The following is a 13,740-nucleotide window of genomic DNA, read 5'->3' on the forward strand; positions in this document are numbered from 1 at the left end:
TGGTGAAGAGCATCCGTGATAGAGACGGCAACGGAATAGCGGGATGTGCACTTTTCTTGATGGTATAAGAAAGACGCACCATTTTGTATTAGAGATAGGAATTACTGGAATAATGAAATTAAACTTTGATAGAAAAGACCCGTAAATGATGGTAGGCGTTTTTGTCCGTGCAGATTTACTATCTGGAACGATTCTATATCGAGGGTGAGGACGAGTTTCGCAAGTTCCAGCCGAGAGGGCCGAGGCTAAGATTTTGGGGAAGGTACGAGATTAATGAAAGCGTGTGAATATTGAGGAGGAATCACATATTTGAGGGGGAACAGGTAATGTAAAATCCTTTCGTGTGAATTGTTGTTGAAATTGCAATCTGCATTTTGTGACGTTACTAGTAGTACAAAACTGAAGGGTTGTAGTGACAGGGCAATGTGCAGTTTTACAATAACATAAGCTGTAGAGAAGACATTGATAGAAGACTGATTGAAATTGAATGTGGTAATAAAGATGTGAAGGATAGTATTGGTAGAATGGAAGCAATGATTGAATGTCGTTTTGAAAGGCTGAGGAGCATGTATGAAAGTGGAAGGGTGTGCAAAACAAACCGGGCACTTGGTGTGGAGGGTGGGCAGAAGGACGATTGGCGCGGTAATGTTAAAAGAGGGAGTGAGTTACATAAATTGAGTCCTACAACGCCAGATGTTAGGTCCAAAAGCAGGAGTAAAAATGATAGAGTCACTACGAATAGTACTGTAATGGGTGAAAAGAGTGCATCGAAAATTACAAAGTGGAGGAGTAGAAAGAGACTAAGGATGGACAATACGGAGAAGCCTGTGGGGGAAGACAAACAAAACAGAAGGCAAGGTAAAAGAATAAAGGTATGCATCGGTTTGTGCCAAGGTATTTCTAGCATTAGAAAAGTAAAGTATAAATTGTAGTTTTATGTACAGATGGATAGCAGTGTGATGAACAAGTGTCAAACGAAGATCGTTGCTTTATTGGCAAAGGTGAGTATTCCAACGTTCCAGAATTACTAAAGTATGGGAAATTATAGACAATGAAAGATGACATATTTTTGTGGTAGCAGGAAACGAGGCTGGCATCTATCGGGGAAAAATTGAGTGAGGGACGAGCAAAAATACTGAAGTTCTTGTTTGACACTCAGCTGTCGCAAGGGTATGTACTGGATCATGGATTTGTTAAATCAACAGTTCTATTTTGTTTTATCCTTTATTTGAAATTGCAATGGGAAAGGGGACAGAAAAGTATTTGCAATTATAAGGTTGACTAAATATGTAGTATGATTATCCCCATAGGGGAGAGGGCATAGGAACGAAAATCTTCGAAGCAGTTAAAATTGGTTTACAAGTGAGCACAAAACTTACAATTTGTGTGCTGTCAATCATGCCACCTTATATAAAAAGCAAGGGTAGGTAACATGGTTGCATATAGAATAAAAGGTGAGTATTCCAGAAGTTTGAGAATGGAAGTACAATGATAACTCAATGACCCTTATGGTGAGTACATAACCGCCTTAGGCTAACTCAATGACCCTAAGGACCGATTGAGTCATTGAAACCGTGATTGCTGGTTGTATTAGTGAGGAAGACCGAACCTAGTCTGGCCGTTTTAACTCGAGTCATTGAAAATGATGATATCAAGTTTGTAGATTATGAAACCGTAATACACATAGGGAAAAGATTAATGTACGCTGTTGTAATGACAGGGAAGTACTGGTGTCAATTAAGGGGCAGACAGCAAGTCGGGATGCAATGGGGTCGTTGCTTCCTGAAAAACCCATGGCATGTGATGTGAGTAAATCGAGGGATTGAAATTGGGTGGTGTTGTGTGGACTGTTTCACGGAGGACGAAGTGATGTGACTTGAGTTTGGTGCAGATAATCAATTGCTATTGTGCGATGAAAACAGCACGGCAGCAAAGGCGTCCTGACGATCAGTCAATGCGATGGTGGTTCATGCCAACTTGGTTTCAGGTACAAGTGTTCGGCCAAAGTTGGGGGCTTGTGAGTACGTACATTCATATTAAAATGTCATATTTTACTGTCGTGTTGTAGCAAGAGATTTTGGAGTTCAACAAATCAGCAGACGAGCTGTACTGTACATATCTACAGGAATGTAAAGTAGGAGGTAATATAAAAAAGTGTGAGAAGGTACGAGCAGCTGCCCTGTTATGTAGCATAATGGAATAGATACAGATTGCCATGATGATGACTAACTAACCGCTGCTATGCTTCAGATATTCGTGCCAATGTGGCACGATGAGCATTGGTATATGTGTGTGGTGGACATGGGAAGCGAAGAAGTATTAATTTATGATTCATTGAGAGGAGACGAGCAAACGGAAATGAATAGGCGCAGCTCCGTGGAGACAGTGGTAAACTAAGTTGGTTTGTCAAACATTTCATGAACACGACCATCACCTTTACAATTGGTGGCAGTAAACTTAAAATTGCATATGTTTTTCTTGTATGGCCGTCAGATTGAAAGGTTGGAAGCAGCGCTGACTTATGGTTTGGAGGGGCAGTATTCGTCATGCCTTTGGCTGTACAAAATAAAAGCTGCAGCCACATGTCCACAGCAACGGAATGCGTAAGTTGCATGTGCATAGGTTTGGAAGTTTTTTCCATAGTTCAGCAACGGTTGTCTAAAAATGTGGTTATGGTTTGTAATGCAGGTGGGATTGTGGGTTATTGATGCTGAAGTACATGGATATGTTATCAAGTGGAATTGGAAGCTGGAAATGGAATCAGGTAAGGAAAAAGGAATGGCGTCGTATGCTGTAACAGTAAGTGTGTATGCTTGCATTGGTTGCGAACGATGGAGATAGTAACAAATTTATCGGTGCAGTACAATTCGGAGCAGGAGCGGCGCAAAGTAGCACTGTCTTTGGTTCTGGATGATGCCAACGTTGTCCGTCATCAAATTATGCGGAAAGCGAACACGCACAGGAGGTTGGAGATGAATAAAGTTGAGGTTCGATGAAGGTGGCAAGATAGAGAGACAAAGTAGCGGCATTTTGTGGAAAGGGCCATGTTTTAGGCGGTGTCATAGTCGGATGGACGTCGTCGTAGCCTAAAATGTAGAAGACGGAGACAGAGAGTCCAAAAGCTGCCATAGCAAGGCAAGCGGTTGGTGTGTATCTATGAGTTTCATTAGAGGAAGGGAAAGCAAAGTTCAACCGAGCAAACTCGCCGGTGGTGGTGCGGGGAGACCTTGCCATGGGGATAACGAGTACCACAATCTTCATGTGGTCGAGAGTTAAGAGAAGATTTGTGGGTGGTTATGAGTAGCGTACAGTGATCCATGGTATGCAGTCATTAGAAATAAATGAAAAAAGATTGAAATATTTGATTTGTGGTAATTAAAGTTATGTATCGCGAGAGTTTATGAATTAGGTGTCTTGACGTATCCGAAACAATTTGTCTTAACACGGACTTTTAACCTGCAATAGGTTAGTTTCTTGCTTTGCATTCTATGCTAACGGGTAAATGACACTCAAGTATAATATCGATCCGATTTTATCGAACAAATAAAGTGGCCATACATAGCTGGTGTTTTATTGCAAACCGTGTTCAATTAAATTTTATCCGATAAGTGAATTAGTAAGTATGGCATATTGGTACTCTGTCTCATAGTGGAGGAAATCGATAAAGAGCCGGTGTTTTATTGGAAAAGGGGTTTTACTAGAGAACTGATTGATAAATAAATGTATTAATGGAAAAATGGGTGCATTGTTCTTATAATGGAGGAAGGTCATAAAAAGCTGGTCTTTTATGGGAAAGTGATACATTACGGAAGTGACCGCTATTTGGTTTATGAAATTATCCCAAAAATATTAGAATTAATTAATTTATTTATATAAAAAATTATAATATATATTTTAGTATAATTTACTGATTGATTTTAATTTTATTGGATAAAAAAATTGTTTTATGGAAAAGGGAACTCTGTTGTTATATTGGAGAAAAGCCATGAAAAGCTGGGGTTTTATTGCAAAACGAGTTATCATATATTTTATCCGATAAATGAATCTATTAATGGAAAAATGGGTGCATTGTTCTTATAATGGAGGAAGGTAATAAAGAACTGGTCTTTTATGGGAAAGTCATACATTACGGAAGTGACCGCTATTTGGTTTATGAAATTATCCCAAAAAATTTAGAAATAGTTAATTTATTTATATAAAAAATTATAATATACATTTTAGTATAATTTACTGATTGATTTTAATTTTATTGGATAAAAAAATTGTTTTATGGAAAAGGGTATTCTGTTGTTATATTGGAGAAAAGCCATAAAAAACTGGGGTTTTATTGCAAAACGAGTTATCATATATTTTATCCGATAAATGAATCTATTAATGGAAAAATGGGTGCATTGTTCTTATAATGGAGGAAGGTAATAAAGAGGTGGTCTTTTATTGGAAATGAAATTATCCCAAAAAATTTAGAAATAGTTAATTTATTTATATAAAAAATTATAATATACATTTTAGTATAATTTACTGATTGATTTTAATTTTATTGGATAAAAAAATTGTTTTATGGAAAAGGGTACTCTGTTGTTATATTGGAGAAAATCCATAAAAATCTGGGGTTTTATTGCAAAACGAGCTATCATATATTTTATCCGATAAATGAATCTATTAATGGAAAAATGGGTGCATTGTTCTTATAATGGAGGAAGGTAATAAAGAGCTAGCCTTTTATGGTTTAGTGATACATTACGGAAGTGACCGCTATTTGGTTTATGAAATTATCCCAAAAAATTTAGAAATAGTTAATTTATTTATATAAAAAATTATAATATACATTTTAGTATAATTTACTGATTGATTTTAATTTTATTGGATAAAAAAATTGTTTTATGGAAAAGGGTACTCTGTTGTTATACTGGAGAAAAGCCATGAAAAGCTGGGGTTTTATTGCAAAACGAGTTATCATATATTTTATCCGATAAATGAATCTATTAATGGAAAAATGGGTGCATTGTTCTTATAATGGAGGAAGGTAATAAAGAGCTGGCCTTTTATGAGAAAGTGATACATTACGGAAGTGACCGCTATTTGGTTTATGAAATTATCCCGAAAAATTTAGAAATAGTTAATTTATTTATATAAAAAATTATAATATACATTTTAGTATAATTTACTGATTGATTTTAATTTTATTGGATAAAAAAATTGTTTTATGGAAAAGGGTACTCTGTTGTTATATTGGAGAAAAGCCATAAAAAGCTGGGGTTTTATTGCAAAACGAGCTATCATATATTTTATCCGATAAATGAATCTATTAATGGAAAAATGGGTGCATTGTTCTTATAATGGAGGAAGGTAATAAAGAGCTGGCCTTTTATGGGAAAGTGATACATTACGGAAGTGACCGCTATTTGGTTTATGAAATTATCCCAAAAAATTTAGAAATAGTTAATTTATTTATATAAAAAATTATAATATACATTTTAGTATAATTTACTGATTGATTTTAATTTTATTGGATAAAAAAATTGTTTTATGGAAAAGGGTACTCTGTTGTTATATTGGAGAAAAGCCATAAAAAGCTGGGGTTTTATTGCAAAACGAGCTATCATATATTTTATCCGATAAATGAATCTATTAATGAAAAAATGGGTGCATTGTTCTTATAATGGAGGAAGGTAATAACGAGCTGGCCTTTTATGGTTTAGTGATACATTACGGAAGTGACCGCTATTTGGTTTATGAAATTATCCCAAAAAATTTAGAATTAGTTTATTTATTTATATAAAAAATTATAATATATTTTTATTTAATACACTGTGTAATTGTACTAATATTTTTTATAATTCTAGAGAATATTATATATTAATAAGTATAATTTTTAGTATATATTACTATATTTGTAATAACAAATATAATTATATAATATATTATTACTACATACACATATATATTATAAAAATACAGGCCCAGAAATGTATTGTAAGTTCTCCAAGCCTGTCAGCAGCATAGACATCCCCATTCAAAAGTGAGGCAATCTTAAGCTCCTAGTCCAGCAGCTAATTTTCCCTATCGAAGTACATATTCAACCAGGGGTTAGCTAAAGGAATACATTACTCATACAGACTTCGTGTTGGGTTTGAAGATTCCATTGCTGGACTTTATTTTGGTACAGACGCAAAGCAAGGAGCCTAGCTCAATTAATGTCAACCATTGCTCCCTGACCAACTGTTAGTATTGCACGTATCCGAGAGGTTAACCAGACGGGCAGATTTAGTGAGTGACATTTAGATCCTTAATGTTTAGACGATAAGTTGCCAACAAACAATTAGAATGAGAACAGGCTAAACTTACTACATGCCAATGTGGTCTGAAGTATATGGCTGACGCATCCTGCATTTGACAGCAATTACAAATTTTATCTGATAATTTTTCCTCATGTGCATTCGGGAACCTGCATACAACATACGTCATTCCCAACTTCGACATTTTTAGAATTTGCATAAAAAAACTCAGCGATGGCCCTTTGCAAACAAAAACAGAAGGGAAGAAAGTAGTACCAACATATATGAATTAGACAGACCCAGTGTCTGACTAAAGCACAAAAGTTTTTAACCTGTGTGTCCCATCAGAAGATAGGTTCTCTCCTTCCAATGGTTTGGAGAAGCTTCCGTACAGTGAACGGCCCATAAACTGATCTTCCTCATGCTTTCAAATTTTCCTTTTTTTCTTGGTCTGTGCATATGATCAGACGCAATTTTAGCTATCAAAAAAACGAAATGAACTATTGTCAACATAGTCCTGAACATGAATGCATCTAAATACCTCCGGAGGATATATGTTTGGGGCTTCCCGTTTGCGCGTCACTTGCTTTGCTGTGTTCTGCAGTCCAAGCTTGCTGACAACATTAACATAAAAGTTCCAATCCACACTGCCTTCTGTTACGGGTGATTGTCCAAAACGGTTTTGCTTAATGAAATCTTGTACATTATCAGCACGGGCCAATTTCTTCAGGTGTCCTACAAAATCTCCTTCAGGATCTGCAAATAAGTTTTGTGTCAGGCCAATCTTTGAACGGATGCTCTTCCGTAGCAAAAGCCACATTTCAAAGCCAAAAAGACCAGGTCTTACCCAAATAATTGTCTTCTACAGTGTAACATGTATAAGAGGTGGGGAAGATGGCATTGTACGGCTGAAGAACGAGTAATATGGAAACAGTTAGGCCTGATCATGTTGTTTGTGCATACTGGAACATATACAACATAACGATCAGTTCCCGTATGGTGCACTTACAGAATTAAGGACGGATTTATACGGAGAATCATCGACTAATATCGTGTTAGAGCTGTTGTACGACTTATATTCTCCCCACACACGTTTCAGGTCCTTAAACATCACCGTTTTGTCTGGATTTTCCCTAAGCCTGGTTTGTGTCATAGTGCACCGCGACTGATCCTGCACAATATTGATTGTTCCCGACTTTGATTTATCAGAAGTCTTACACACGGACTGACTACACACAATCGAAGTAATTTGTGAATGACATCTCACCCAAACAAATAACAGTCTCTGCTCCAAACGTTCATTCATTTTTTTGGATAGACTGTCCAACACTGGTTGAATGTTGTGGCTGCAGAAAACACAACTGTCTTGAATTAAGGGAACAACAGAAAAACTTGTGGACGTTCTAGTTAATCAAGTAATTGAAATATAGGTTGGCGGATACCTTAGCTTTGATGACCAAACAGCGACCTCAAAATATGACAGACAGACCTGCAAAAATTCACGGCAATGTGGTCTGAAGTTAAAGTCCCGATTTCTGGTCATCCTTGTAAATGCACTGCCCAGAAGCACTCCATTCAAATCAAGAATAAGAAGCTTCTTCTTTGAATCATTGCTGGACGCAAGTTCTGGCGGGTTTTTTTTCACCCTTGTACCTTCGGCTGGGGAAAAATTGAAGGCATACAGCATTTCAGCACATGGATTGTGCATGTGAGATCAAATTTGAATGTCATAATGAGAAATCAAACAAGAGGAAATGGAAAGTGTAAAGCAAAGTTCTGGGGCCGAGGATTTATTACAATGGTGTCACAAGGAGATGCATCGGAACAGAGGTACATACACTTTTTATGGTTTCCTTTATACAATGATTAATTTCGTACCAATAATTTGCTACAGCCCTAAAGAATTTAAAATTTAATATTGCCTTCATATGCAACGAACCAATTACAGTAAAGGCGAGACATAATGTACCGTTCCCTGTTTCCTGATGGCCCACATCCTTGGTAGCATGATCTTGCAAATCTCCTCTGGTTACAGCCTCATGTGCCTGTTTATTTTCTATCAGGAAAGCAGCATAAGCGAATGGGTCCGCAAGTTTACCCAAAGCGATCTCCCAGGCAATAAATTTTCTAGCAATGACAACATCAAGCTGTACATACATTCAGAAACAATGTCAGACGCAATAGAGTCAGCTTGCCACAAGGGGTTGTCAATGTGTGCACTTACAAATTCTGGCCGACACCCCTTTGCCCAACATTGCGCAAACTTCAAAGTGAAAACCCCGCAACTCGCCCCGTCTGTCTGTTTTAGTTTGTGTTTTACAAGAATAAATGTCCAGGGTTGATTTTCGTGGAAAATTTCCATCAAAATCCATTCCTAAAAAAGGAAATAAATACAGCAGGTTTCGAATGTTAGAAAAATGTTACCTTCTTCGGAAACGAAGCTAAGGTACGCTTTTGGAGTATACTCACCACAGATTGCATCAAACCTTGGTAGATGGTTTTGTAATTGTCCATAGAATCAACAATGTACACCTGTTTGTCCTTGACATGTGCAATCATGAGCAACCAATGATTTGAATAAATGATTGGGAAAAAAATCTGCAATCGCATACAACAAGCAATGTTGAATGTGTTAAAAGCTAAGGCATGTTAGGCTAAATCCAATTCCACTAACATGCAGCTGCTACTCATATTGTATAAGAATGTTAAGGCGAGAATGATAGCTAATGTTTACCTTTTCAGGATTTGACTGATAGTCGTCATTGCTTTGATCAACGAATGTCTTTTTGGTTGCGGGAGATATGCATGGATAGTCTAACACGCATTTAAGCTACAACCAAGTGATTGAGAAGCAAGTATTAGGTCCACATTTTGCAAGGCACAACAGCACATACAATAATTTTCGTTACGTACCCAAAACATAGGATTGAAGAAAACGAATTGCTTATATTCTTTCTGGAGTAAGTGAAGGTACTGGGTCACAACCTTCACAGAATGGAACAAATTCAAACATTCAACATCGAGTGGACAATTTTTAGCGAGATTAGTGAACAAGGTAGGCCTGTGCAATCGCATAAAAAACTTACTTTGTCACTGATTAGTGTGTCCTGAAGCATCACTTCCTCCAGTTCTTCTCTTGTAATATCAAAGAGATGCTGCCTATCTAGTGTACTCACACAGCTGTGAACAATGATTGACATGATTACAATAATCAGATGAAAGCGAGATCAGTGTTAGCCAAAGAAAATACCGATACTTTAACATACATCTGCGGGACGAGTTCTCTGACATGAAAGCGTACGGCTTCTTTCAATTCATCAGGTGCTACGCCGGAAGCTTGTGGTAGACACTGGACAATAAAGGTATTAGCATATAAAAAGGGGATTACATGAGAGTGCAAGAGCATGTCTTACATCTCGTAGAAATGGCAATTTCTCAATTCCGCAGTCCTTCACTTCGATGGCACCAACCCTTTGTAAAATTTGTGTCACTTTATCCGCAACCTAGTCATACAAATATTGGGTTATGCTCCTGTGTTGCCATCGAGAAGAAGAAACAAAAAGGAGTAAAATAACTTTGTCACATACACTTGCCCCTTTTCTGGTTTGTTCAGACAGTATGACAACATCTTGAAGGTGTGCCTTTTCCCCCACAACCGGCCCCACCTCGACCCCAGCACACTTCCCCCCCTTATCCATCTTATTTATTTCTTCAACTTTTCTATTCGCGTCCCCAGTCTCACCAATGACAGCATCAGAGGTATAGGATTTCTTCCACATCCAACCACCATCTTCAGCTTTGAATGCCAGTTTTTTGAAGTACGATACTCCCATATTTTGGGCGTAAAATCCTCTGTCAACATGGTCAGCCAAGAATGGCACATTAAAGCGCCTAAAGAGCCTGGTCAGCAACATACCAAATGGGAGATGTGTTCTCTTATTCTCCCTGCTCTTAATCTTCCTAATCCTGTTGAGCATTGTTGCAATGATCAAATTGGCTATGTTGACGGGTTGTTTGTGTAACATATGCCACAATATAACTCTTTCTAATGCACTAATGGAAGTGATACTTCCGGCTTTGGGTAAAATGTTATGAGTTATTATCAGATGTAACAGCCGTGGCAACACTTTCATATACGGCGCATAAAACTTAGTTTTTTTCCCCGTGTTCATAACTCTGTCACCATTTTGCCTAATCTCTCCAAGAAATTCTAGGTCATTGTACCCCTTCACAGCAACCTTATCTACATTCTTTGCGCTAATCCGTTTATAGTCAACAGTGTATCCACTGTCAACCAACCCAAACTCTGAACACAAAACCTCGGTAGACACTGACACTTCTACATTCCTAACGACTGAACGCAGAACTGACTTCTGCTTATTTGCCCTACAGTTAGCATAGAATTCCCTAACCATCGCATCATAGCACTTGTCATTATTTGCCATCAAATTTAACAAATTTTGGGCATTCAGATATTCCGTGATATCAATACACTCACCAGCGAGAGCTTCTACGTCGACCCACATGCCTGCATACACTGGAAGACTCATACAGGCCTCCATGTTACTGCCTATGCTTGCTCCGGGATGCGATTCAATTGTTGAGTACTTTGAGCAACAGAGGAAGCGAACGCGATAAATCTACTTCTTCTTCGACCTTGCCGCGAAAAACTTTTCGAAAAGCTCCAAATTTCAGAAAGGGGGGGGAAAGCTTTAACCGAAACTGTTAAGTGTGTTTACACAACAACGGAGCTTTTGATGGGCTAAACAGGAGAAACGATGAGAAGTTCACGAAAGACAAGCTTTTTGTGGGATAATTGATGAGGCGGGGACGGGCGTGGAGGGGAGGCAAACCCGATTTACATATTCGAAAATCAACCCGTTTCGGTATTGGAGCGTGTATTCGAATCGGGTTATGCGCAAGCCAAATAACTTTGGCAGCAGATTACAATCTATATAATAACAAATGTAATTATGCTTTTATATAATTAATTAATATTATATACACATATATTATAAGGGATACCCTCAGAAACCTCCCCCGAATGTCCTTATGGAAAAATCATGAAATGGATAATTTATGGACGATAGCCAAAAAGAGCTCCCGTTTTATTCAACAACTTGTTTATTTTCATTTCATCCGATAAATAAATTTGTTTACGGAAAAATGGGTACTCTTTTCTTATAATAAAGGAGAGCCATAAAGAGCATCACTTTTATTGTAAATCGAGTTTATTTTTTATATTATCCGATAAATATATTTATTTCTGGAAAAAAGGGTACTCTGTTATTATAATGCAGGAAGACCATAAAGAGCTGGTCTTTTACTACAAAGTGATACTTTACAGACTGGGACCACGATTTGGATTATCAAATTATGCAAAGAAAATTATGTCATTATTATATATTTTTTGTTATGCATTGTATAATTATACTAATATATTATATCACTATACAGTATATTATACATTAATTAAAATTTTTTATAAATGTATATTATAAATACTGTTATAGTATATATTTACATATTACTATTTAAATATATTTATAAATGTATTTTATATGTGCATATAATTATAATATATATGTGTATATAGTAATATAAAATTAAAGATTAGCATAATTATATAATGCATTATATGAATATGTATAATAATTAATTAATTAAGTTGACAAAATCATTCAGCAATTTTCTTTGGATAATTTCATAAATCAAATCGTGGTCTATTCATCGTAGTATCACATTGTCTTAAAAGACAAGCTCTTTATGGCTTGCCTCCATTATAAGAACAGAGTACCCTTTTTTCCATAAGTAAATTGTTTTGCAGTATCTAATCAACCACCATTTCGTTTGTACTTAGTAAACTTCTCACTTCACTACAGTATCCGTCACGTAGATCACTGCTGAGGAGTTCCCTCTTTACCTTCTAACTATCATCCTTTATTCTTACATTTCATACACGTTTGTCTACAACGGCGTTTTGTCGAGAAAATGTCAGAACATACAAGGGCCAAGATAAGCTGTTTATGTTTTCATACCAGTAATATTAAGAGAGTAAGAAGTAGCGGTCAATTCAGTTGGCAAACATAAAAAAAGCGTAACGATGTGTTGTCAACATTCAATCTTACACACTAACGATATGGCAGGGCAGCACAAATTGCTCGAATTTCTTCATCGCAAGCGCACCCTTCACATGTACTCTCCTCCACTTCATCGGGATGCATAGGCCATGAAGATGTTTTCCTCTCATGTGTCATGGCACAACAAATGGGCGTTGGGTTTAGAAACACAGGATTCTTGACCCATATCATCCTCAGCAGCGCTCGCAAATTCTGACGGCAAAGATTCACTCTGCCTTGAAGAAGTCTGGATTTCATGAGCAGTCTCATACCTTTGCGCTTTAACTCGTCCCCACCAACAAAGATGTAAATTATTCCCAACGCATATGCAGCATCGGCATGGCCTGAATTAGCAGCTTCTTCCAGGTTTTCCAATGCTGAGTCCTCGTGCTTATCCGAAAAAAAATCAACCTAAGCAGTTCCAAGGTTGATATTACAGTCTTGCGAAATGTATGAGTAACGAAAAAGTTTAAAAGTGCAGGCAGAACAGTGGCGGCGAGACAACAGTTATTTACTGGGGCCCAAAGCTGCAGTAACCTGTTGTACGCCAATCTTTTGGGTGAAGTGTGCTGACCAAAATCACATTGAAGCTCAAATGAAAGAGATGATGTGAGCTTGGTGTAGAAATTTTGTAACTCAAGTATGGTTATGGAATGTTAGTTCATTACTATTCCATTTAAAACATTACCGAATTTTCCCATGACTATTGCGTCTTACGTTCCAAAGCAACCCAACTTACCACTCCTTTTCGGTACAAGGCTTCTGGATTTTTGCTTTGTCTGCACTTCTTCAAGAACCTCGACACTTTGTGGTTTTTTGGCCACGGAACGATTTCAAACCTGTCGAGGGACACCCGCTGGTAAATGTTCTTTGCCTCGGAAACTTCGTTGAACAACTTACAGCTGCAAAATAATAGAAATGATCCATTAAACTAAAACGAAAAGCACAGAATGGAACAAGAATACGCCTCTTCCAGTTTGTATCATCCATAGCAGAACGAACCACAGTTTTGCCCGGAAAAGATCAGCGGATGAAGAAGACGCGACACGTGCAAGCACCTCGGATAGCACCTCGGTTGGAAGGGAGAGGATGGAGGTTCGTGAACTCCGTTTTTGTGCGTTGGCCATGACCGGTTAACTCCTTTTACTGGGCACAGTTTAGTGAATCCCTGAAAGCCCCAAGAATGGAGTAAACTTCAAACAAAAACTACTTCCTCATAAAATCCAAAAATGATAGATCAGGTGTAATATCCCACTGTTTCTGGACATCCGACTAACCTTAGCGTTCGTTCGAACAGAAATGGGAAAGTGGCGACTTCTCCTGCAAACGACGCAACATTCTGTCGT

The 13,740-nt window shown here is 37.5% G+C and overlaps 1 protein-coding gene across 1 annotated transcript; it reads right to left on the reverse strand.

Annotated features, from left to right (window-relative positions):
* Positions 1-12,406: 12,406 nt before the first annotated feature.
* Positions 12,407-13,521, reverse strand: LOC140013472 (putative F-box protein At1g67623). Its single transcript, XM_072062767.1, has 3 exons — positions 13,397-13,521; positions 13,134-13,296; positions 12,407-12,805 (listed from the first exon to the last, which is right to left on the reverse strand). Exons 1-3 carry the CDS (start codon positions 13,519-13,521, stop codon positions 12,407-12,409), a joined length of 687 nt encoding a protein of 228 aa, XP_071918868.1.
* Between the last annotated feature and the right edge of the window lie 219 nt (positions 13,522-13,740).

The sequence above is a fragment of the Coffea arabica genome, chromosome 8c (genome assembly GCF_036785885.1).
Source record: "Coffea arabica cultivar ET-39 chromosome 8c, Coffea Arabica ET-39 HiFi, whole genome shotgun sequence".
Lineage (NCBI taxonomy): Eukaryota > Viridiplantae > Streptophyta > Magnoliopsida > Gentianales > Rubiaceae > Coffea > Coffea arabica.